The 26,280-nt window shown below is 39.7% G+C and overlaps 1 protein-coding gene across 1 annotated transcript in view; it reads right to left on the bottom strand.

Moving 5' to 3' along the window:
• Positions 1–25,060, bottom strand: part of LOC119243986 (uncharacterized) — a 41,475-nt gene extending 16,415 nt beyond the window's left edge. The window contains exons 1-6 of the mRNA XM_054695468.1: positions 25,050–25,060; positions 24,007–24,076; positions 14,034–14,188; positions 10,952–11,095; positions 8,593–8,736; positions 6,557–6,700 (exon numbers count right to left, since the gene is read on the bottom strand). Of these exons, the coding sequence (XP_054551443.1) occupies positions 6,557–6,700; positions 8,593–8,736; positions 10,952–11,095; positions 14,034–14,188; positions 24,007–24,076; positions 25,050–25,060 (668 nt within the window). The remainder of the gene's footprint in view (positions 1–6,556; positions 6,701–8,592; positions 8,737–10,951; positions 11,096–14,033; positions 14,189–24,006; positions 24,077–25,049) is intronic.
• Positions 25,061–26,280: the final 1,220 nt, after the last annotated feature.

A 26,280-nucleotide genomic window follows, 5' to 3' on the forward strand; every position in this document is an offset into this window, starting at 1 on the left:
TTGGAATACAGCATGGTGAGCATATAATACTCTATTGCGTATTTGAAAGTTGCAGAAAGTAGACCTCAAAAGTTCTCATCAGCAGTTTGACCATGTATATCCAAAATATTATCTTTTTAACATGCAAGCAAAATAAAAATGACTGAGAAAAAAAAAATATGTGCAACTTATGGAAAAGTATGAGGCACTGTAATATGATGGAAGAAATCAGAGATATATGTTGGGGGGGAGACATGACATGTACTTTAAAATAAGTTTATGTTGGAATGACATCAGGGTAATGACCAAACATGTCTACCTCATAAGGTCAGCATATCAAGAAAAAAGCTTGGTATCACCCATGGACAAAAAAAAAAAAAATGCCTTTCTGAGAGCTGAGTGCTCTAGTCCCATACACCATGACATCTCTGAGGAGTCCCAGTCTCGAGTGCACTGTGTACAGGCTCACAGACCACATTTCTACAGTGACCCTGCAAGGCCCAGGACCTGACTCCACATAACTCAGCTGCATCCAGGAATAGCTGAAAATCCTATCTTTAGCCACAGTGCTCATGGAACTGCAGTCCTTAATCTCCACTCTTCCCCAGTCTCTAGACTGGAGGAACATGTGGCTGTGTTGGAAAACTCTGTGTCCTATCGGCTTACTTTTCCCTAATTATGGCACAATACAGACAGCATCTTTTATAATGTGTTTTTTTTTTTTTTATAGAGGCATGCTTTATTTATTTGTTTGCTGGTTTGTTTGTTTGTTTTGTTTATACATGCACTGGTTACAGTCAGAAGTGCGGGAGGGTGAGAGAATTCACCAGAGCCAGAGCGGGGAGCAGAGCAGGCAGAAGGACCGAAATACACTGCTGAGGGGAGCAGCGGGCGGCAGGAGAGGTCTGCGCGCCATGTGGGACCCTCCTCCGGTGGCCGGGGAGCAGCCAGGGATCGAACCGGCGCCGCAGAGGCCGCGGGCAGCTTCGCAACCCAGCGCTCAACCGCTGCGCCACCGGGGAGGCCCCAGACAGCATCTTTTATGTGCACAAGTTGAGGGCTCATAATTCTGGGGCCAGATTTCTTTCAACTCCTATGATAATTTACCAATACTACGCTTTTCCTCAAATTTAAAAAAAAAAAAATTCTTACTCATCTAACTATTTTACCTTACTTAAAAATACCATAAGTACCAGTAAGAGGCCTAAAGAGGAAGCATACAATTAGACTGTAGTCCTGAAATAGGCAAACATTCAACAAGGTAAATCTGCATATTGCAAACAGCCACAACAATCAGGCATTCAATTGATAAAGGAGACTCAGCGTGGAACCACACAAAACTGTCTGGTCCAAGTGAGAATTAGTATAAAATGTAACACAATACAAACAGCTTCAACTCCATTGATTCACTAAATTTTTAAGGAGCAGTAAATTTTCAGCCCCTCTTAAAAGCACTGAATGTATGGAAGAGAAATAATCAAACTCCTACCCTGAGAATGAAGTTACAGACGTTGAACCAGAAGGAAAATACACTTCCTGTTAGACAACACTAAAGCAGAAAAGGAAATTTGGAGGTTTGTAAGAGTGTGGCAGTCAAAATATCACTCAGAATGGCCAAGGCAGGTCTAACTGAGAAAATGGCTCTTGAGGAACCAACTGTAGGAATGAAGGGAGCAGGCGTGAGGATTATACACCTTTTCCAAATGTTTTGGCTTTTTGCAATATGCAGATGCTTTTTCAGAAGAAAGAGCACTCCAGTTAGAATGAACAGCAAGTACCGAGGTATGCCAGGATGAAGGAAGAGTCAAAGTTCAAGGGGGCTGGAAAGGAATGGAAGGCACAAGATATAGAAATACAAGTGACACAGAGAGAGACAAACAGAGAGAAACCACAAATGGAAGTATAGAAACTCATCTGAGATGAACAGTGGCTAGTTCCAGATAGAGATTGGAAGAATGCTGGCATGTACTCTGAGTGAGCTGGGAGTCAACTAGAGTGTTTTGAGAAGAGAGGAACAACATAATCTGACTTATGCCTTACTAGGCCCACTGATATTAAAATGATGTTTTGGGCCTCCCCTGGTGGCGCAGTGGTTGAGCGCTGGGCTGCAAGGCTGCCCAAAGCCTCTGCAGCACTGGTTTGATCCCCGGCCTCCAGCGAGGGTCCCACATGGCACGCAGACCTCTCCTGCTGTGCCCTCTGCTCCCCTCAGCAGTGTACTTTGGTCCTTCTGCCTGTTCTGCTCCCAGCTCTGGCTCTGGTGAATTTTCTCGCCCTCCCGCGCCTCTGACTGTACCCAGTGCTTGTATAAATAAATAAATAAATCTTAAAAAAAATAACTTAAACTGTAACAAACAATATATTTTAAAAAATAAAATGATGTGTTGAGTGAAAAGGAAGGGCGATAAGGGACATATTAATGGTCTCTTATATTACACAAGAGAGAAGATGATCTGGATTCAGCTTGGAAAATGTCACCGGTTTGTGGATATGTTTGGCTGTTAGACATTAGATGATTTACTGAAACGTTAGTTTTCAGGTGCAACAGAAAAAGGCAGGAATAGCAGATGACACCCAACTTTATGATAGAGCACCTGCAAGAGCTGCCTTTATTTAAAAGAGCAAAGACTATCAAATAGTCAAGACACTTGCTTGAGGTATTCTGCATCTATGTTCATCAGGTAGGTTGGACTTCGTTTTCTCTTTTTGGAAGGTTTTGGTCTGATTTTGGTATCAGAGTAATGTTGGCCTCATAGAAGCATTCCCTCTTCCTCAACCTTTAGGAAGCATTTGAGAAGGGTAAGTAGTAGACATCTTAGATATTTCGGTACAAGTCACTTTTGCAACCATCTGGTCCTGGGCTTTTGGTGTTTGGAAAACTTTTATTTATTTATTTATTTATTTATTTATTTAATTTTATTTTTTTAAAGATTTATTTATTTATACAAGACAGGGGAACAGGCCAGATGTGGGGGAGGGTGAGAGGATTCATCAGAGACTGGGTGGGGAACAGAACAGGCTGACTGAAATACACTGCTGAGGGGAGCAGCAGGCAGGACTGGAGAGGTCTCCCATGCCATGTGGGTTGCTTATTGGCCGGTGGGAATCGAACCAGCACTGCAGAGGCTGCGAACAGCTTCACAGCGCTGCACTCAACCGCCTGCACCACGAGGGAAGCCCGTGATTGGAAAACTTTAAAAACTTTTAATGATTCCATTGTAATTGCTTTGCTCAGGTTTTCTATCTCTTCCTCATTCAGTCTTGGAAGCCTGTATTTTTCTAACTTTTTTTTTTCATTTCTTCTGTGTTACCCAATTTCTTGTTATATAGATGTTCATATGATCTCATATGTAGATGTTCATATGATCTCACAATCTTCTGTATTTCTGAGATATGTACTACAACTTCTCTTTTGGTTTTGGTTATATTTATTAAGAATCTTCCTTTTTTTGCTTTGTGAACCTAGTTATAAGTTTGTCTATTTTGTGTGTTCTTCGAAGAACTTGCTTCTTGCTTCACTGATATTTTGGACTGCCTTTTTTTTATTTCTATTCGTCTATTCTGCTCCAATTTTTATAGTTTCCTTCTTTCTCCTGGGTTTTGATTTTACATGTTCAAGTTTCTTAAATTATAAGGTTAGAGATTATATATTTTAAATATTTCTCGTGGGCCTGTATTGCTATGTACTTCACTGTTAGTAATTTGTATGTTCTGTTATACTCATGTGTTCATTTTCATTTATCTTCAAGTATTCGTAAAGTTCTTCTTTGATTTCCTCATTAACCCAATAAACATTCAATAGTAGGTTATTCGGTCTCCATTTATTAGTGTTTTTTCCCATTTTTGTTGTGGTTGATTTCTCATTTGATACCATTGTGATCTGCTGCACCTCCCCCTGCAGTGACCTTTAGGGCTAACCATCCCTAGGTCCACGGGGCAACCAGTGCCCAGGGGGAGAACAGCAAAACCCTACCTGCTGCACCTCCCCCCGCAGTGATCTTTAGGAATGGCTTTCCCCATGGTCCCTAGATCCTGCTGGGCAACCAGCATGGGGGGGGGAACAGCCTGAAGCAGAGGAAGTGAGGAAGTGCAGCAGAAGTTCCCTGAAAAGGCAGAAGCTTATCAAAAGATAATGACCACCAAGAACCACTACAAGAATGCTAAAAATCTTATCCAGTCTTCCTAGAACTACAAACTTTAATCCCTTATTTGTCTTTCTAAACTTCCTTCTTTCTTCTATAATGGTCATTGCTTGTTATGTAGATCACCTCCCTGATGGTGATAGACTGAGCCCATGAGCAAGCTAATTTCTTAGATATTCATTCCTGTGCTTTTGGAAAACATATATATATATATATACTGGTCACAAACTTAAAGAAACGTACTCAGATTTTCACTCTTGAAGTGTGTCTGTTTGTCATTTCTTTCGCTGACGCCCTGACCACCCTGCACGCTTCTCTCAACCCTGAGGTGGCCTCATCGTCTACTGCTGTGCTGGTCTGCAGCAGTGATCAGAGAAGACATTGTTATGATTGCAATCTTCATGAATTAACATTCATTTTGTGATCCAGCATGTGGTGTGTCCTGAAGTATGTTCCATGTTCCCTAACAAGAATGTGTACTAACATATACAAAATGGAATATTACTCAGCAATCAAAAAAAGATAAACACATTCAATTTGCAGCAACATGGATGGAGCTGGAAGGGATCATGCTCAGAGAAATAAGCAAAAATCCCAGATGGTCTCTCTCATAGCAGGGATTTAGAAAACCTAAATAAGGGACCAGGAAAAAGAATAACTATAAAAAAGAAAAAAATCAAAATCAAAGAACAACTATGAACCAGAGACACACTATGGATGGGGGTGGAGAAAGGAGGGTTTGGGGTCAAAATAAGGGGGCTGCAATAGTATGGAGAATATAAGAATAAAAGAAAAAAAAAGAAATGTGTACTAAGCTTTGTGGGGATAGTGCCCTGTAACTGCTTATTAAGCCTATGTGTTCTGATTCCTCATTTATGACTATTGTTTCCAAGCTCATTTTCTGTCTGTTTGTCTGTCCATTGATGAAAATGAGGTGTTGATGTCCCCGCTACTGTCCTGTGGTTGCCAATGATTGTTTTCAGATTTGGTAAATGTTGTCTTATATATTTTGATGCACCTTCATTTGGTGCATATATACTGATGAGTGATTTGTCTTCCTGATGTATTGATCACTTCATTATACAATGTCAACCTCTGTCTCTCATTATCTGTTTTAGATTGAAGCCTATTTTATCAGATATAAGCATGGCTAGCACTGCCTTTATCTAGGGCCCACTTGCCTGTAGGATGTTTTCCAACTACATGCTTATCTTTGGAGCTCACTTATGCTCCTGGAGATTGCAAAAAGGTGGGTTTTGTTTTCTTATCTAACCAGATGCTGTGTACCTTTTGGTTGATGAGTGCAGGCTTGTGCTTGAGGTGATTTTTGAGGTATTTGCTCTGTAAGCACATGTCACTGTCATTTGACCTTTAGTTTTCTGGTTCTACCTATTTCCTTGTTTAGAATTTTGTAGATTTTCTTCTCTTAAATTTAATTATCATCACTCCTTTCAACATTTCTTATGAGGGAGGTCTAGTGTTGGCAACCTACTGTAGCTTCAATTGCTCTACAAAGACCTTCATTTCTCTCTCAGATGTGAAGGACAGTCTTGAAGATACAGTATTCAGAGCTGGCAGATTTATTCTTTAAGTATTTTTAATATGTCATTCCATTCTCACTTGGCTCAGAAAATTCTGCTGTAAGCCGGTGGGAGGAGTACCTCTATAGGTTATCTGTCTTCATTCCCTATCCACATTCGAAATTCTTGCCTTGATCACTAGATAGATTCACACCTATGTGATTTAGTGGAGATTTCTTTATATTTAAATAACCCAGTATTCATTTAGCATTCAAGAGCTCATAGATACAATGGTGGGTCAAACTTATTTTTGTAGAATAGTTCCAAATACATAACAATGATTATTTGGTATTTCTGTAATAGTCTCCTTCTTTTCTAACCACTTGCATGTGAAACAAAATGGTTAACAAATTGAAGTTAAATATAAAAAGAAACAAACAAACCCTATGATCATATATTCAGTGTGTTTCCATTTATTGACTTGAATTTATTTATTGAATTTATAAATCAATGATGGATAGATATTAAAGTATTTATTGCAATAGGCCTCATTCACAGTCACTAAGCTAAGGAACTAGAAATCTGAAAAAAAAAAAAGCAGAATATATGACTGAAGCACAAGTGGTTGGGAGGAGAATAAAATAGTGATGGGGCCTAACTTACTTAGCAAAGCATTATGGGACATTAGTGGTGGGTGTCAAGCACAGCATTCACCTGATGAGGTGTGAACATATCTCCTAAAGCACACACCCGCTTGGAAAAAAACACTGCCTCGATGAAGTGAGAAAAACACAATGATCTACATCATTCAAATTTCAGCAGTGTTTGCCTATAATAGAGAATTTATTTTGCTTGGACTGACAAAAGCAATCACAGCAAGTTGTCCTTGAACCTTAAAGGAGGAGTTGGTTTTACCTTGTGACATTCTTATCTGGTTCGTGTCTCCCGCGGACTGCATTCACTGGAATCACAACAGGCTTTGTACTAGCTATAACCGCAGATACTAGGCAAGACACTGAATCACATTGGGTTGTCTTCTTCACTGTGTCAGGAACCCTACTTTGAAAGAGTAAACCATGTAAGCCTCGTGTTTTCTAAGATAAAGTGTAATGAAACAACTTTTACAACATTCCAACATTATCCACCTGCATTCACTGATATTTTCTTAAAACCGTGATGAAGAAAAAACCATAAGCAAGGAGATTACTCCTTCCTTCAAAGCCACATGTACAATTATGACACAATGTGATGGTAAAGAGTACATTTTTGACATGCTGGGAGGCTATACGCAGGTGGAAAAAGAAATACAGCAGGTCACCAAAGGTACTGGTGGAGAAACCACACTACATAGACAATCGATCGTAAACAGTATGATAGGGCACATCACATCTCTGTGTTTCCTAAACACACATCTCTGCGTTTCCTCTGTGTTTGAAAGGGAAAGAACAATAACTGAGAGTTCAGTGCACCCAGAAATTTTAAAACATATTCAATGCCACACTGAAAATCTGAGTTCACTGTGGAAAACTACTGCTGCTTAGACAGGAGACTAATTATTCAATGTGCACTGTTCTTTGGCCTTTGTATTTTTTAATGTAAAAATGAGCACCTAATTGAACTTGTACTGGGAACAGATATTGGAAGGCCTCTGATAAATTCTCTTGGGAAAAAAGATTTATTTTTAAAACATTCACTACATGTATCTTGCAGTGACATCATGGTCATATGCATGTATGATGTACCTCATCGGTTTCCCCTGCCACAAACTTCAAGATGGCATCACCCATAGACAAAAACAGAAGTTGTCTTTCTGATCTCAGTGATCCAGTACCATACACCAGGACAGAGGACCCAGTGCAGGTGCAGTGAGTACATGTCAGGAATTAAGGAAAGGCCTGCAGCGTAAATGTAACTTTGGGCATCTATCATATTCAAGGAAGTAAAAGTCATGGGGCCAAAGATCCTGGGAAACTTCAATTTGTCCAAAGGTAATGGGCTTTGAGAATAAATAGGAAAAACAGAGTGAGGTCAAAAACTGAGAAATGGGAGGGAGAAACCTGGTAAGTGAGCTCTCCCACTGAAATTAACAGAGCCTAAAGTCAAATGAAAATACTATGTGGTTGGAGAATGATCGCCATCGATGCAGACATTGCCCATGGGTCTAAAGAGATATGTGTTGCTATCATAGAGTGAAAAATCCTTGTAGACTTTACAAAGCAAGTTTGGACCATGCATGAGTGGGATCCTTACTGTTAAAAGTTCAAGAGTGAAAACAGGAGAGAGAGGGAAAGATAGTTCTGCGAGCCTTCAAGAGCTCATGGGATACAATGGAGATAAACGTTTCTTCTTGTTTGAATAGTTGCAAATACATTACAATGATTATTTGGTATTTCTGTAATAGCGTACTTCTTTTCTAACCACTTGCATGTGAAACAAAATGGTTAACACATTGAAGTTAAATTTAAAAAGAAACAAACAAACCCTATGATCATATATTCAGTGTGTTTCCTTTTATTGACTTGAATCTATTTATTGAATTTATAAATCGTTGATGGATAGATATTAAAGTATTTATTGCAATAGGCCTCATTCACAGTCACTAAGCTAAGGAATTAGAAATATGAAAAAAAAAGCAGAATATATGACTGAAGCACAAGGGATTTGGGAGAAGTATAAAATAGTGATGGGGCCTAACTTCCTTAGCAAAGCATTATGAGACATTAGTGGTGGGTGTCAAGCACTGCATTCACCTGATGAGGTGTGAACATATCTCCTAAAGCACACACCGGCTTGGAAAAAAACACTGACTCGATGAAGTGACAAAAACACAATGATCTACATCATTCAATTTTCAGCAGTGTTTGCCTATAATAGAGACTTAATTTTGCTTGGACTGACAGAAGCCATCACAGCAAATTGTCCTTGAACCTTAAAGGAGGAGTTGTTTTTACCTTGTGACATTCTTATCTGGTTCGTGTCTCCCGCGGACTGCATTCACTGGAATCACAACAGGCTTTGTGCTGGCTACAACCGCAGATATTGGGCAAGACACTGAACCACGTTGGGTTGTCTTCTTCACTGTGTCAGGAAACCTACTTTGAAAGAAGAAACCATGTAAGCCTCGTGTTTTTTAAGATAAAGTGTAATGAAACAACTTTTACAACATTCCGACATTATCCACCTGCATTCACTGATATATTCTTAAAGCCATGATGAAGAAAAACCATAAGCAAGGAGATTACTCCTTCCTTCAAAGCCACATGTACAATTATGACACAATGTGATAGTAAAGAGTACATTTTTGACATGCTGGGAGGCTATACGCAGGTGGTAAAAGAAATACAGCAGGTCACCAAAGGTACTGGTGGAGAAACCACTCTACATAGACAATCGATCGTAAACAGTATGATAGGGCACATCACATCTCTGTGTTTCCTAAACACACTTCTCTACGTTTCCTCTGTGTTTGAAAGGGAAAGAACAATAACTGAGAGTTCAGTGCACCCAGAAATTTTAAAACATATTCAATGCCACACTGAAAATCTGAGTTCACTGTGGAAAACTACTGCTGCTTAGACAAGAGACTAATTATTCATTGTGCACTGTTCTTTGGCCTTTGTATTTTTTAATGTAAAAATGAGCACCTAATTGAACTTGTACTGGGAACAGATATTGAAAGGCCTCTGATAAATTCTCTTGGGAAAAAAGATTTAATTTTAAAACATTCACTACATGTATCTTGCAGTGACATCATGGTCATATGCATGTACGATGTACCTCATCGGTTTCCCCTGCCACAAACCTCAAAATGGCATCACCCATAGACAAAAACAGAAGTTGTCCTTCTGATCTCAGTGATCCAGTACCATACACCAGGACAGAGGACCCAGTGCAGGTGCAGTGAGTACATGTCAGGAATTAAGGAAAGGCCTGAAGCGTAAATGTAACTTTGGGCATCTATCATATTCAAGGAAGTAAAAGTCATGGGGCCAAAGATCCTGGGAAACCTCAATTTGTCCAAAGGTAATGGGCTTTGAGAAGAAATAGGAAAAACAGAGTGAGGTCAAAAACTGAGAAATGGGAGGGAGAAACCTGGTAAGTGAGCTCTCCCACTGAAATTAACAGAGCCTAAAGTCAAATGAAAATATTATGTGGTTGGAGAATGATCGCCATCGATGCAGACATTGCCCATGGGTCTAAAGAGATATGTGTTGCTATCATAGAGTGAAAAATCCTTGTGGCCTTTACAAAGCAAGTTTGGACCATGCATGAGTGGGATCCTTACTGTTAAAAGTTCAAGAGTGAGGGCCTCCCCGGTGGCGCAGCGGTTGAGCGCTGGGTTGCGAAGCTGCCCGCAGCCTCTGCGGCGCCGGTTCGATCCCCGGCTGCTCCCCGGCCACCGGAGGAGGGTCCCACATGGCGCACAGACCTCTCCTGCTGCCCGCTGCTCCCCTCAGCAGTGTACTTCGGTCCTTCTGCCTGCTCTGCTCCCCGCTCTGGCTCTGGTGAATTCTCTTGCCCTCCCGCGCTTCTGACTGTACCCAGTGCATGTATAAACAAAAACCAAACAAACAAATAAATAAATAAATAAACATGCCTCTATAAAAAAAAAAAAAAGTTCAAGAGTGAAAACAGGAGAGAGAGGGTAAGATAGTTCTGTGAGCCTTCAAGAGCTCATCGGATACAATGGAGATAAACGTTTCTTCTTGTTTGAATAGTTGCAAGTACATTACAATGATTATTTGGTATTTCTGTAATAGTGTACTTCTTTTCTAACCACTTGCATGTGAAACAAAATGGTTAACAAATTGAAGTTAAATTTAAAAAGAAACAAACAAACCCTATGATGATATATTCAATGTGTTTCCTTTTATTGACTTGAATCTATTTATTGAATTTATAAATCGTTGATGGATAGATATTAAAGTATTTATTGAAATAGGTCTCCTTCACAGTCACTAAGCTAAGGAACTAGAAATCTGAAAAAAAAAAGCAGAATATATGACTGAAGCACAAAGGGTTGGGAGGAGAATAAAATAGTGATGGGGCCTAACTTCCTTAGCAAAGCATTATGGGACATTAGTGGTGGGTGTCAAGCACTGCATTCACCTGATGAGGTGTGAACATATCTCCTAAAGCACACACCCGCTTGGAAAAAAACACTGCCTCGATGAAGTGAGAAAAACACAATGATCTACATCATTCAACTTTCAGCAGTGTTTGCCTATAATAGAGAATTTATTTTGCTTGGACTGACAAAAGCAATCACAGCAAATTGTCCTTGAACCTTAAAGGAGGAGTTGTTTTTACCTTGTGACATTCTTATCTGGTTTGTGTCTCCCGCCGACTGCATGCACTGGAATCACAACAGGCTTTGTACTAGCTATAACCGCAGATACTGGGCAAGACGCTGAATCACGTTGGGTTGTCTTCTTCACTGTGTCAGAAACCCTACTTTGAAAGAGGAAACCATGTAAGCCTCGTGTTTTCTAAGATAAAGTGTAATGAAACAACTTTTACAACATTCCAACATTATCCACCTGCATTCACTGGTATTATCTTAAAACCGTGATGAAGAAAAAACCATAAGCAAGGAGATTACTCCTTGCTTCAAAGCCACATGTACAATTATGACACAATGTGATGGTAAAGAGTACATTTTTGACATGCTGGGAGGCTATACGCAGGTGGAAAAAGAAATACAGCAGGTCACCAAAGGTACTGGTGGAGAAACCACACTACATAGACAATCGATCGTAAACAGAATGATAGGGCACATCACATCTCTGTGTTTCCTAAACACACATCTCTGCGTTTCCTCTGTGTTTGAAAGGGAAAGAACAATAACTGAGAGTTCAGTGCACCCAGAAATTTTAAAACATATTCAATGCCACACTGAAAATCTGAGTTCACTGTGGAAAACTACTGCTGCTTAGACAAGAGACTAATTATTCAATGTGCACTGTTCTTTGGCCTTTGTATTTTTTAATGTAAAAATGAGCACCTAATTGAACTTGTACTGGGAACAGATATTGGAAGGTCTCTGATAAATTCTCATGGGTGAAAAAGTTTTACTTTTAAAACATCACTACAGATATCTTGCAGTGACATCAGGGTCATATGCACGTAAGATGTACCTCATCAGTTTCACCTGCCACAAACCTCAAAATGGTATCACCCATAGACAAAAACAAAAGTTGTCTTTCTGATCACAGTAATCCAGTACGATATACCTGGAGAGAGGACCCAGAGCAGGTGCAGTGAATATATGTCAGAAATTAAGGTAAGGCTGGTAGCGTAAATGCAACTTTGGGCATCTATCATATTCAAGGAAGTAAAAGTCATGGGGCCAAAGATCCTGGGAAACCTAAATGAAATGACATCAGTGTAATGTCCAAAGAAGTCTCCCCTACTCAAAACAACAATTAGTTCTGTCATGTATAAAAATAATTGCAGTTATGTCCTGATTGACCCAGAACTGCACATCATGTGAGGAACCTACCTGCAAGTGCAGGGAGTACAGTTCGGAAATTAAGATATCTGTAGCGTAACTATAACTTTGGACATCTTTAGCATATTCATGGAAGTAAAAGTCATGGATAGAAGACCTGGGATATTTCAACTTGTGCAAAGGCAATGCAGTTGAAAAGAGGTAGGAAAAACTTATTGAAGTCAAAGTATAAGAAATGGGAGTAGGATACCAGGCAAGTGAGCTCTCCCACAGCATAGAGTCAAATGAAGAAAGTATGTAAAAGGAGAGTGATTTCCATTGAGGCAGACATAGCCCATGGGTCTAAAAACTATGTGTCAATATCACAAAGTGAAAAATCTGTGGTAACCATTAGAAAGCAAATTTTGAGCAGGAATGAGTGGGAACATTACTGCTGTAAGTTCAATAATGAAAGCAAGGGAAACTGGGGATAGGTAGTTTTGTAGGCCTTTACAGCTCATAGCATACCATGGTGGGTTACAATTCTTCTTTTGACGAGTTTGAAATACACAATCATGATTATTTAGTATTTCAGTAATAACCTCCTTCTTTTCTAATCAGCTCCATGTGACACATATTTATCAGAAAAGTAAAGGAAAATTCAAAAATAAAATGTCTCCTGATTGTGCTTCCATATTGAATTTAACATATTTTTTGAGTTTATGAATAGATGCAGAAAGATACTAAAGTATGTATGCAATGCATCTCCTCCTCACACTCACTAAACAAAGGTACTAGAAAACAAAACAAAACAAGCCAAGAATATAGGACTACAACTGACTGCACTAGAAAAGGATCACAAAGTATTGGGAGGGGGTTAGAACTAAACAGACAGGGGACCCACACCTACAGTAAAGCAACATTGATACACTGGTGGTTGCTGTTGGCATGAATATTCATCTGATGAGGTAGCCACACCTATGTGGCTTGGTGTAGGGCTCATTATATTTAAATAACCAAGTATTCTTTTAGCTTTGTGGACCTGTATAATTTATTCCTCTCTCAGGTTTGGGAAGTTTTTCTTCTCTTATTTCTTTGAAATAAGTTCTCTGCTCTGCCCCCCCCTCTTCTGGAGTACCCAATATCCTCATGAGCCTTTTCTAATGGAATCAGGTAGTTACTGAAATGTCTCTTCATTTCCTTTTGTTTGTCTTTCTCTTTCATCTTCCACCTGGGGCCTTTGAGACCACTGATTCATTCCCCACTTGGTGTAATCTATTTCCATAGCTGTCTCCAGAAACTTTTTATCTCCTCTATTGGTCTTTTTACAATCCTACAATTCTGTTATTTTCTTATTTAAATCAGTATTTTTATTTCCATGACATTTGTTCTATCACTCTAATTAGCTTTTCTAAGTTCCTTTGTTCACTTTGACTTGCCTTTCCATGTTTTCTTCCACTTCTTTATGACAATTTTTAAGTCTGTATTTGATAAGAGATTAAGTTTTCCTTGTATTTGTGGTTGAACTTTGGATATTTCTCTCCTTATGAAAACACAGTCCCTTGATAGCTCAATGTATCTTGTGTTGTATTTCTTTGCCTTCTAATTTTGCTGCTTTAGATCAACCTATTTGTTAAAGTACTTACAGCATTTACTTCAAGATAGAAAATATGCTTGAAATTCTGAAAGACGCCATTGAGTTCCCCTTCAGAATGAACTTACCAAATTCCTCTATCAAAGTGTCTAAGAATACCCCTCACATTTGTCAACCCTTGTTATTATTGTTTTAATAAAGTACATATTATGATTTTAAACATGATATCTCATTATTAATTTGCATTTTTATGACTACTCGGCAAATTTAGATATCTCTAGCAAAAAACTGAGTTGTTAATCATTATACTCACTCAAATTTGAATAACTTATAAAAAATAAATAGTACCTATAGTAAACTATTATTACCTATAAGGATCTTCTTTGGTCATTGAAATAGAACAGTGCTGATTATCAGTTTTTCCACTCTTTGCTTGTTGAGTTAATCCACTGCAGACACTATCAGAATCAGATATGTCTTCTAATTTCAAGTCACTACTTTCATGCTTCTTTCCTTCTTTAACCTTTAATCAAAGTTTGATATTAGGGATCATTGCTATTACTTTATTTAAGAACTTTTTGTTTTCACTACTTTTATAATTTTACTCAGTTTCTTATGATTTTAATAAGTACTAATATCCCCCCAATGTTTTTCCTTCAAAACTTTCACAGGGTCTGGAACCCTTGCAAGCCTGAAAATGAAGGAGGAGAAAATCCTCACATTCCTTGCAGCAGGAACCCATTTACGCGCCACTAACCTTGACTTCCAAATGGAACAGTACATCTACAAGGGGAAATGTGATGGTACTTACATCACAAATTTGAAGATAACCTGCAAGAAGCTTCCATAGGTGGCTCGAGCTGTATTGTCATTGAAACTGGCTGATATCAGTGTCATATCTTCCAGGAACACTAGCCAGCAAGTTGTGCTGATATTTGTTGCTGCCACCGGAACCATTCACGTTGCCCATTTCAGTCCTGGAATCTTCAATGACAGGATCTACGTAGCCTTCTAGCAGCCAGCACTATCATGGCTGCTGGTCCCAGGACTGACTGCCAACCTAATCTCACAGAGACATCTTAACTTTAAACCTGCCTATCATTGTTCAGATAACACAGACTCTCCTCAGTGCTATGTGAATTTGTCATCCTATGCAGCAAGGGAGTCTGAGGTGGTGGATTTTGGCCTATTCAGTTGGAAGACTATTCTTTTATCATTCACAATACCATATTATTTCCATAGAAATACTGATGATTTATCACAAAAAGTGTAATCTAACAATTTATTAAGAAAAGAAACTCAATGGTGAAATTTACCATTAATGAATTAGTTACTAAAAATTTTACTGAAAGAGAAAACAATTGAATAAAACAGCAAAGTAGTTCCGAAATCTCTTCATTAAGGTCTTTAACCAAAAACTTGAGTTATGTTAACTCAAAAAAAAAAAAAAAAGCATGTAAGCTTTCATAAGAGAAGAACATTTATTAATTCTCTAAAATGTGCTAAGCCTTCACACATATCTTCAACACAGAAAAGAAGGGATTACGATGATGCTTACCCCACTTCCTGCTTCCTTGTTAGAAATTCTGACATGTTTAAATAAAATGAACAGATATGACTTACTGTTTTCTCTCATCAGAATGTCCTTCTTCTGCACCTTCACAGGAATGACTCCTTCTCATCCTTCCCTTGGCAGCTTTTGGCTCACTCAGAGAGATCACTTTTGACCATCAAAATACTACTGCTACTCCCATTCCCACTCTGACTATGAACTCCCCCAATCTATTCTAACCTAAAATTCTCATGTTTCTTTATATGAAATACTTAGAAAGACTTACAATGAATCGGCTGCTAATTTTTCTGCTCCTGCAACTTCTACCCCTCAACTTGTACATGCAGTATTTAAGTGCCATACACATCGTTGGTATTCAAGGATAGAAACTTTAATAGTCAAAACCTTTAAAATATTATGAAGAAGGTTTCAAGTACCAAACCACAATATACAACTTATCACTATACAAAGGATATCACTAATAATAGCCCAATTAACATAGCCCTAATAAGAAATCCAAATGCCAATTTTAACACTCCCATTCTTTTTTGATACCACTACCATTTGATTGTCCTTCACAGTTTCAAAAAGTTATTCAATATGTAGAAAGCACTAAATATCACCCTGATGGCATTGTCATATTTCTATAACACTCTTTATAGTTTACCAATTATTTTTATTTGTTACTACATCTGTTCATTACATATACCTGAGAAGAAAGTATGAATATCATTTTTATAAACAAGGTCATGGACATATAAAGAGGTTCAATAATTTTGTTCAAGATTCTGTGGCTAGGAAGTGACAAAGCCAAGATACTAACATGTCTTTTGATTTCAAATATGGTGTTTGTAACATTGTGCAAGACCTACGCTCACTAGTCTTTTTGTTACTCTCATGTATATCACAGAATAATGACTGGCCTTAGGGAGACCCGAAATAATTCTTTAGTTTTTAGATAAACTTAACTTCATAACACAACATGAATTTTTATGACTTCTAAGCCTTAGTTTTTGGCACTATACCAAACTAGTTTCATTAAGTGCCTTTTGCCAATTAGTAGACTTATATGATGTAATAGTGGTGGTAGTACACTTAGTACATAATTATTTTATTACGTGCACTTTAAAAACTCTAAGGGAATAATTTTATGGGAAACACAGAAGTGGGAAAGTAAAGTCAAAGAATGTTCTTTACATTTTGAATAACATTCCAATGCTTATATTTTAAAATGATACCATCCCTGGGTGGAATGAGGTCCCAGTGACAGACCCTCTACAACCAATGGCCCCACCCACCCTCCCAGCAACCAGAACAAAGCCAAAGGGCTTTGGGGAAGGCTCTAGGATCACTCCAGATCCAACAATACTCTAGTAACTATACCCAACATCTAATGAATACCCAAAGCAGTGGAAAAGACACACAACAAAACCCAAAACTACAGCAGAGAAAATCCACAACCAAAAATGGACAAGAATAAAAATATGAAATGCCAGGCAAGCCATCAGGGAAATAACACACCACTAGAGAAACAAAACTCCAGAACCAAACGACAAACACATAGAAGAGCTCTTTGACCAATCAGATGCAGAATTCAAGTATACCATGGTTAAGAAAATGTCAAAATGGGAATAAACAAATCTCAGAAAGGGAAATGAACACTATGAGAAACCCAATCAGCAACAATGATTGAAAGTGTGACTTTAAACAGGAAATTAACAGAATTACAGGAAGAAACAAAAAATTCAGGAGAAAGCCATGAAATTAGAATAAATCAAGTGGAAGAGCAAATCAGTGATCTCAAGAATCAAAAAGAGTAAGAAGCAAGATAGAAAAGGGGAAGGAATGAGGAAATCCTTTGAGAATTATCTGACAGCATGAATCACAGGAATCAAAGATGGAGAAGAAATAGAACAGCACTGAGGATTGATTTCGGGAAATAGCGCCTGAGAAATTCCCAACCTTGAAAAAGGAAATGAACATAGAAATACAGGAAGCAAAGGAAACACTAGGCTACTGTTAGGGGGAAATTATGTCCTGAACAAGCTCCACACGGGTTTTGTGGACTCCACCCTGACTTCAGACCAAAGCCATTGAGACACTGGGAACTACAAATCCCATCATCACCCAAAGGAGAGTTGCTGGGAACTGAGGGTGGAGCTAGCAGCCAGGCTTGGTATAAAACCAGACATGTGGGCCTTGGGGTTCCCCATGGCCTCTCAGCTCTTGGCTTGACTCTTGACTTATTGCCATTGGGATTCCAGCTCAGTGGAACTAGTAGGATGCATTCATGAATTATCTCCATATGTGTCCCTGAGTTAATCATTTCTTCATTTCCCCTTCTTTTGTAAATAAACCCTTTATTAACCTTTTTGTTTTGTGCCTGCAGTTGAGTATTATTATTATAACTCCCTTTTAAGCGCACTGTGAGGACCCACAGTCAAGCAACCCGTTTCATATACGGGTTGCCCTGTAACACTACCTAGACAAAAGGAAAACTACTGCAAGTCACAGAATAGTAAAAACCCAAAAGTCTAAGACACAGAAAAAATAATGAAGCTGATGGGGTGGAAGAAACAGATAACCTATAAAAGAACACTGATAAAACAAACATATCTCCCTGAAGAAACAATATGGGCAGGAAGATAATGAAGTGACATTCAAAATACTCATAAGGAAAAAGAATGCTAGATAATACTCTATCCTACAAGGCTTTCCTTTTTATACAAGAGAGAGATCGGAAGTTTGCATCCATTAAACCTCTCCTCCAAGAAATATCAAAAGAAGCTTTAGGATCCAAAGCAGAGAGAGGGACAAACGCAATTTAGTGAGGAATTAAAAGAACCACATCTTGGAACAAAATGGCAGTGATGGACTTTCATATGCAAATAATTACTCTAAACATTCATGGACTGAATGCACCAATAAAAAGACACAGAAACTGAATCCCATCTTCTGCTGCCTCCTGGAAACACATTTAAGTACCAAGGAGAAAGGTAGACTGAAAATAAAGGAATGGAAAACTATCCTGTAAGTAAACGACACTCAAAGGAAGGCAGGAAAAGCCATAGTTACATATCAAACAAAATAGACATCCAGCTTAAAAAAGTAAAAAAGAGATGGGGAATGACTCTATACCATGATAAAGGGAACAATACAGCAGGGAGACATAACACTCATCAATATGTACTCAACAAACAAAGGAGCACCAAAATACATCAGACAGCTACTATCAAATCTGAAAACAGACATTGGAGAAAATTCATATGTGTGGGTGCTGTGCCTGGATCTTTCTTCCTCAATGACGGCACAGTCATTAAGTTGGAATATTCTGACCAGTTTGTACCTTGACCTGGAATGTTCTGATTAATCTATATTTAAACCGATCTAGTTGTACACTACATTACTGAATGATGGCCCCAAGGACAACGGGCCCCACTGTGAGGTAGGCCTGGGGATGCCTAGGTAGCCATTGATAGGATGTGTTGGTCTGTGTCCAGGGATGGTCTAGGAAATGTTTCAAGATAACATCAAGACATTCAAAAGGGATCTGAGAAGTAGTTTAAGCAGATAATGTATAGATTATGTATGCTATTATCTCTGGTAAACAGACTCCTTCTTCTCCTCCCACTCCACCTCCCTCCAGCTCCCATGCAATCATTTTTTTTTTAAAGATTTATTTATTGGGCCTCCCCAGTGGTGGTGGTGCAGTGGTTGAGCGCTGAGCTGCAAAGCTGCCCACAGCCTCTGCAGCGCTGGTTTGATCCCCGGCCACTGGTAAGGGTCCCACCTGGCCTACAGACCTCTCCTGCCATGCCCAATGCCCCCCTCAGCAGTGTACTTCGTCAGTCTGCCTGCTCTGCTCCCCGCTCTGGCTCTGGTGAATTCTCTTACCCTCCTGTGCTTCTGATTGTACCTAGTGCTTGTATAAATAAATAAATCTTAAAAAAATAAAAGATTTATCTATTTATGATATAAGAACTGAGGTACAGGCCAGAGGTGTGGGGGTGAGGGGCTTCACCAGAAAAAGATTGGGGTACAGAAAAGGCATACCGACTGAAACACACTGCTGAGGGGAGGAGCAGGCCAATCAGGAGAGGTCTGCTGCGCCATGTAGATCACCTCCTCCACTAGAGTTTGAACCCGTGCTGCAGTGGCTGTAGACAGCCCCACAGTACTGTGACTGAAACTTCTGCACCACCAGGGAGCCCCTCCCCCAGGCATTCTTGAAATTGTATACCTCCTGTAATCTTTTTTCTCCTATATGGCATGATCAGTGACAGATGATGGAGGAAGGAGATACAAGGTCAGGAACCTAACTCATACAAGGAGGTAAGGGTAGAAGGGATTAGCGTAATCCATTAACCCAGTTACAGAAACCAAGACTCTTAGTCATCAACGCCCAGATCAGGAGGTGCAACACCCAGAAACTATCAGACTGCCATAGAGGCACAAACCATCCACCCACAAAGATTAGGCCCTTCCTGAAGATTATAAAACCTAAGGCAGCTCCCACAACAGGGAAGCACTCTCTGCCCACCTGTGACTATGCAGGGTCTTCTTCTCACCAATCTTCTCCCTCTGCAGGGCAGCAGCCTTCCTGCCTGTCCATGACCTATACCATGCCAGGACTTCTCCTCACTGATCTCCCTCAGTGGAGGCGGCTCTCCTCAATGCCGCCCACCTGCAACCATGCAGGCCTCTCTTAGCAAACCTGTCCCTTTTGGAACAGTTCTTTCTGCCCACTTGTGTCTATGCAAGTGTCTTTTACTGTCCTGTTCCTTTTCTAATAAACCTGCTATTTAAATATAACTACTGGGGACTCCCTGGCAGTGCAGGCGGTTGAGCACAGTCCTGTGAAGCTGTCCACAGCCTCTGCAGTGTCGGTTCGATCCCTGCAGGCACGGAGCAACCCATATGGCGCAGCACACCTCTCCTGTCTCACCTGCTGCTCCCCTCAGCAGTGTATTTCAGTAGATCTGCCTGTTCTGTTCCTTGCTCTGTCTCTGTTGAATCCACTCACCCTCCTGCACATCTGGCTTATACCCCAGTTCTTGTATAAATAAAATAAATCTTAAAAAAATATATAACCATCATCTCTGTCTCGTGGAGAAACTTGCTGCATGTCATTGAAACAGGAGCTCTGGTGAAAACTTTCCCAGGGTGAACCCACGGACCCTGCACTCCAAAAAAAACCACATCATTTTGGCTCCCAACATTTGGTTTTCCATGGCATCAGTAAGATTTCTCCAGTTTTTTCTATCTTCATGCTATTATAACCTCCTTTTTGAGAGGAGTTGGTGTTTGGTGACTGTTTGGCTGTCCAACAAAGACTGAGGGGCTCAGGCCAAGGCTACTCTTTAGCGGGTCCCAAAACATGGAGGCATGACCTTCCAGTTGCCCTAAGCCTGACCGAGTGAACACCTCATGCCTCTCTCTTTGCCTCACTCCGTTGCTAATCAATCGTAGTCGAGCCGCTGTTCCCTCTCTAAATGGGGAACAGAGCTGGCTCCTGAGTTCTGTTTTCAAACTAGGCCTCACTCTTGCCGCAAAAAAAAAAAAAAAAAAAATAGTGGGCACGGGTCGGCCATGTAAAAGGCCACTAGGGCCGGCTGCTGCTTTCTAGAAATCTCCCGTGAAAGGATAAGTTGGCGTGCACCCTGGGTTAGCTCTAGTCCTGCCAACCGCAAGAAGGGTGCAGCAATGCAGGAACTCCTAATAAGCATTCCACATGTCCCATCCCGCAGCTCTCCACCTCTTGGGATTATAAAAACGAGACCTGGACTTGCTTTTCATGACCAATTTTCTAGTGCTCTTCCCTAACTCGAACCACATTCGTTCACTACTTCCTTTTCATCCTAATCAACTGCAATGAGCCACAAGTAGCCAGTAACCCATTCGGCCTTGTTCTTGCTCAGGTAGCGTCCCCCCTCTGAGAGTTCCCTTAAGTGCCTTCCTACATCACTGGTAATTTAATAGTTTCCTCCCCTTGCTATGGGAAGAAGATTTCCTCTCCTTGGTTAATAAGTGGACCCAAGCCTTTAACTCGAGGTTCAACTCTGAAGGTTGTTATATCTGCCTTACCTTCAAGATTTGTGAGGGACTAACACAAATCCAGTCAGCTATCTTAGATCTTTTTTTTTTTTAAAGATTTATTTACTTATTCATCCAAGAACCAGGGTACAGGCCAGATGTGTGGGGGGGGGTGAAAGGACTCATCAGAGACATATTGGGAAACAGAACACGCAGACTGATGAAACACACCTCTGAGGGGAGCAGTGGGCGCAACAGGAGAGGACTGCCGCGCCATGTGGGACCCTCACTGGCCGGCCAGGATAGAACCAGCACTGCAGAGGCTGTGGGCAGCCTCACAGCTTGGCGCTCAACCGCCTGCGCCACCAGGGGAGGCCCTATCTTAGATCTTACAGTGTCAGAGCTAGGCCTCTTGGTCTTGCATTGTAACTCATCATAAATGCTACAGGGTTTTCTTGTTAAATGGTAGTAAGATTAGCCATATGTGGGCTAAATGCAAGCTGTTCTTCTTAAATAGGAATTCTGAGGCAGCCTGCCTTCCACCCAGAGAAGAGGGAGTGCAAGAGATAGATAGTATATCGAGGCCTGAGGATGCTTAGGTCTAGGGGAGTTCCTCCCCAATGTGGGGACATCCACAAAAATAGGATTACTCCCCTAGGGCACACCTGTGGCTGCTGCCACTCTGGGGTTACGCCCATGGCTGCTCCCACTCTCCTGGGGTACGCCCGTGGCTGCCCCCACTGCATCTGTCCATTACAGGTTCAGGCTCTTTCAGGCACACATCCATGATGGGGTCTGCTCCATCCATTCCTGGGAACTTCCCTCCTATCTTCTTACAAATTTCCTGCTCTCACTCAAACTCACTATTTCTGTCAGGTTTTTATAACAATCTCTCTCATTTTGACTCTTTTTTGATCCCTTTCATGATTATAAGACTCTGGGATAACTCTAGATGATTTCACTTAACTGTAGAATTTAATAAAGAAGCAAAGTAAGAGAACAAACAAAAATGAACAGTTAAAATATGACTATACAAATGAGGCTACCTTTGGAACAAGAACAGACATACAGACCAATGGAATCAAATAGAAAATCCAGAAATAAACCCACAGATTTATGGTCAACTAATCTTTGACAAAGGAGCAAAGACTATGCATTGGAGCAAAGAATGTTTGTTCAATAAATGGTGCTGGGAAAACTGGGTCGCTACATGCAAAAGAATGAAGCTTGACCACTACCTCACACCATACACAAAAATCAACTCAAAATGGATTAAAGAACTAGACATAAGACCTGAAACCATAAAATACATAGAAGGAAATATAGGCGAAACACTACATGATATGCACATCAAAGACATCTTTACAGACACATCACCCAAAGCAGTGATAGTGAAGGCAAAGATAAACAGCTGGGACTACATCAAATTAAAGAGCTTCTGCACAGCAAAAGAGACAATAACAAAAACAAAGAGAAACCCACCAACTGGGAGAACATTTTTGCACACAACACTAATAATAAAGGACTGATCACAAAAATCTGCAAAGAGCTGATGAGACTCAACAACAACAAAGAAAATAATCCAGTCAAAAAATGGGCAGAAGAGCTAAAAAGAAACTTCTCTGAAGAGGAAATGCAAATGGCCAGCAGGCATATGAAAAAATGTTCAACATCACTTGTCATCAGGGAAATACAAATCAAAATTACCATGAGATACCATCTTACACCAGTGAGAATGGCACATATTAAAAAAAACTAGCAACAACAAATGTTGGCGAGATTGTGGAAAAAAAGGAATTCTTCTGCACTGTTGGTGGGAGTGCATACTGGTCCAACCACTATGGAGAGCTATGTGGAGATTTCTAGACCTACTAAACATAGAGCTTCCATATGATCCAGCAATTCCACTCCTAGGTATTTACCCAAAGGACACAGAAACATCAATTCCAAAGAACACCTGCACCCCTATGTTTATAGCAGCACTATTTACAATAGCTAAGCTTTGGAAACAACCCAAATGCCCAAAAATAGATGACTGGATCAAGAAGATGTGGTACATATATACCATAGAATATTACTCAGCATTCAAAAAAGATAAACACATGCAATTTTCAGCAACATGGATGGCGCTGGAAGGGATTATGCTCAGCGAAAAAAGCCAGAAAGAAAAAGAAAAATACCGGATGGTCTCACTCATAACAGGAATCTAGAAAACTTAAATAATGGAGCAGGAAAATGAATAACTATAAGAAAGTGAAAATCAAAATCAACAAAAATCTATGAACCAGAGACACTCTAGTGGGGTAAAAGGCGGGAGGGGGAGGGATTGGGGTCAAAATTAGGGGGTTGCAATTGTATGGGGAATATAAAAATAAAATTAAAAAAAAAAAGAAAGTGAACCTTCGAAACATTAAAAAAAAAAAAAAAAGAAACGAGGCTACCAGAGGGGCAGAGAGGAAGTGAAGTGCAGATAAGGCCCAGTGAATATAGTGCAGGATTATAGGGGCTTTTGTGGCGGGTGTGGTATAATAACATACATTTTTTGAGGTGTGAAACTATATCCCTAGAATATATACAGTGTATAAATCAAATTTACACCAGTAAACATTAAAACATGTATTAATAAAGTCAGCTTTTTAAGATAGAAGAAAAAAGGAAACCAATGGGGCAATAATTCATGAATGAATGAATGCCACACTGAGATACTAAATGGAAACGAAATTCAGAGCAGAACATTTCACAAGAGCACACATTACCTTAGTTTCAAAATCTATGATTTCGAATAATGTAGAACACGAATCATCAAAGTTTCGTTTCATAGGATGCCTTTAGAGATAAAATATACAAAAAAATTTCATTTCTACATTGAAAAATCTAGCGAAACTTTGGCTACCTTCATGCTAAATCAATTTTCTTTATATAATTCAAATTTGCAATCCATTTTTTTTCAAAAAAAAAAAAAACTTTTGTATCTATTTCTGCCTCTATTTCCCCCAGCCTGTAAAATGTCCAATAAAATTCCATTCTTAGTGCCCATAATAAAAAAAATTAGAGCTTCTGAGAAAAAAGTAGTTCTTACAAAAAGTACTGATGGTTACATTGAAAATCCAATTAATAGATGGCATAACTTTTATTATCTGAACTACAATAAACCTGATAACTTAAAGAAAGAAGAAAGGTATACTGTTTCTTCTTCATAACCTGTCCTTGGTTCAAAGACCAATCTATGTCAGTCAAAAATGGCAGTCTTATTCCTTCAGCATGCAAACCACTTATTAGGATTCATTCCTTCCCTTCACTCTGAAATTGTATAGGGAGGTCCCTAAAATGTTTGAAAACTAAATGTACTGAAGTCAAAGAATAATTACTAATCTCAGAGAAATTAAAACATTAAAAATTATAAATTCTGATTATTTTGCCTATATAGGTCCTGCCTTTTTCAGGTCCCCATAAACTGGCAAGCCTTTAAAAATGTTCATAAGTACTCAGATACCCAAGGAGAGAGACTACTGCAAAGACAATGTCCTGAGTTCTGCCACTATTTCCCTTGCATACAATTTAAATATCTCCCTTACTACAGGGCTCCCATTCCCCCACATCTACCAGGCTCAGTGGCAGTCTCCAACCTCTAAATCTTCAACCTATGACGGCACGGATTCCAGAAACAAGGCTGTGCTGGGCTCAAATGACCAAGAGTAGGTCATTTCCCTGCTGCTGGAAAATTAGCGAAACAAAGCTTATGCACTCACTACCAAAACAGGCCTGTGATCAAGCAGTCAGATGAGGCCCTGTGACTGACCTGACAGTCATCCTAGCTCCATGCAACCCTGCCAGCACATGGACAGGGACATCGGTGAAATGGAAAGAGAGGCCGAGACTAAGAAACACCTGCCTTAGGTGAAAGATCTGTGTAGGTTAGTAATCTCAACTACCGTGGTAGGTGTGGGGGATCTAAGGCAGCTTCTGTCACTTGGGGTGGAGGAGGATATCACAATCCTATTTTCTATACAGAGACACTTCCTGGTGGCTCATATTGTTTTTATGTGTTTTGATATAAATGAAGTATGCTAGTTCCCTCAATTCAACAAAAAAGCAGCAAACTATTTAAGTCTCCTTTAAAATTTCTATTTAATATGCCTCTACTTAATATTCCCAACATACTTGTTCCTGTAGTTTCTCTTTATATAACTTGCTTAAACCCCAACATTTTGTAACTCTTTTATAAAACCCTTATTCATATCAACTCGGTGGTGGTATTGAAGTTTGGCCGCCTCTGCTAATTCATTCTTATCTTCTTCCATTGTGTTCACTAGATCCAATTCCCACCTCTCTTTTATTAAAAAGTCACCTAGAGACAATCTCTTTTAAAAAGGAAAAATCTGGGCCTCCCCAGTGGTGCAGCGGTTGAGCGCTGGGTTGCAAAGCTGCCCGCAGCCTCTGCAGCGCCTGGTTCGATCCCCAGCTGCTCCCCTGCCACCGGAGGAGGGTCCCACATGGCGCGCAGACCTCTCCTGCTGCCCGCTGTTCCCCTCAGCAGTGTACTTTGGTCCTTCTGCCTGCTATGCTCCCCGCCATGGCTCTGGTGAATTCTCTCACCTCCCGCACTTCTGACTGTACCCAGTGCTTGCATAAATAAAAATAAATAAATCTTAAAAAATAAATAAATAATCCTTAAAAATAAATAAATAAATAAATAAAAAGGAACAATCTGAGTTTAAATCTCATTTTTGCCATATGCCATACCCAAAGAAATCCGTTTAATCTCTTTGAATTTCAATTATTCATTTGAACAGCTATTTGGCTCAGAACATAAACACAGGGCATTTGATTGACTGAATCTCTAAGATTCTTTAAAATTCTGAAATTCTACATGCTTTTTATTTTGCTATAGGAAATTGGAGAATAACTCCCTGGTAGACGTAGAAAAAAATAGAACAAAACAATCATCAAGAACAGCAGAGAAGAAAGTTAAAAAAAAAAATCAAGAAAAGCTTATGGAACTTATAGAAAAGTTATGGAAAAAGAATAAA

The sequence above is a fragment of the Talpa occidentalis genome, unplaced genomic scaffold (genome assembly GCF_014898055.3).
Source record: "Talpa occidentalis isolate TD23 unplaced genomic scaffold, MPIMG_talOcc4v2.1 talOcc4.14, whole genome shotgun sequence".
In the NCBI taxonomy this organism is placed as follows: domain Eukaryota; kingdom Metazoa; phylum Chordata; class Mammalia; order Eulipotyphla; family Talpidae; genus Talpa; species Talpa occidentalis.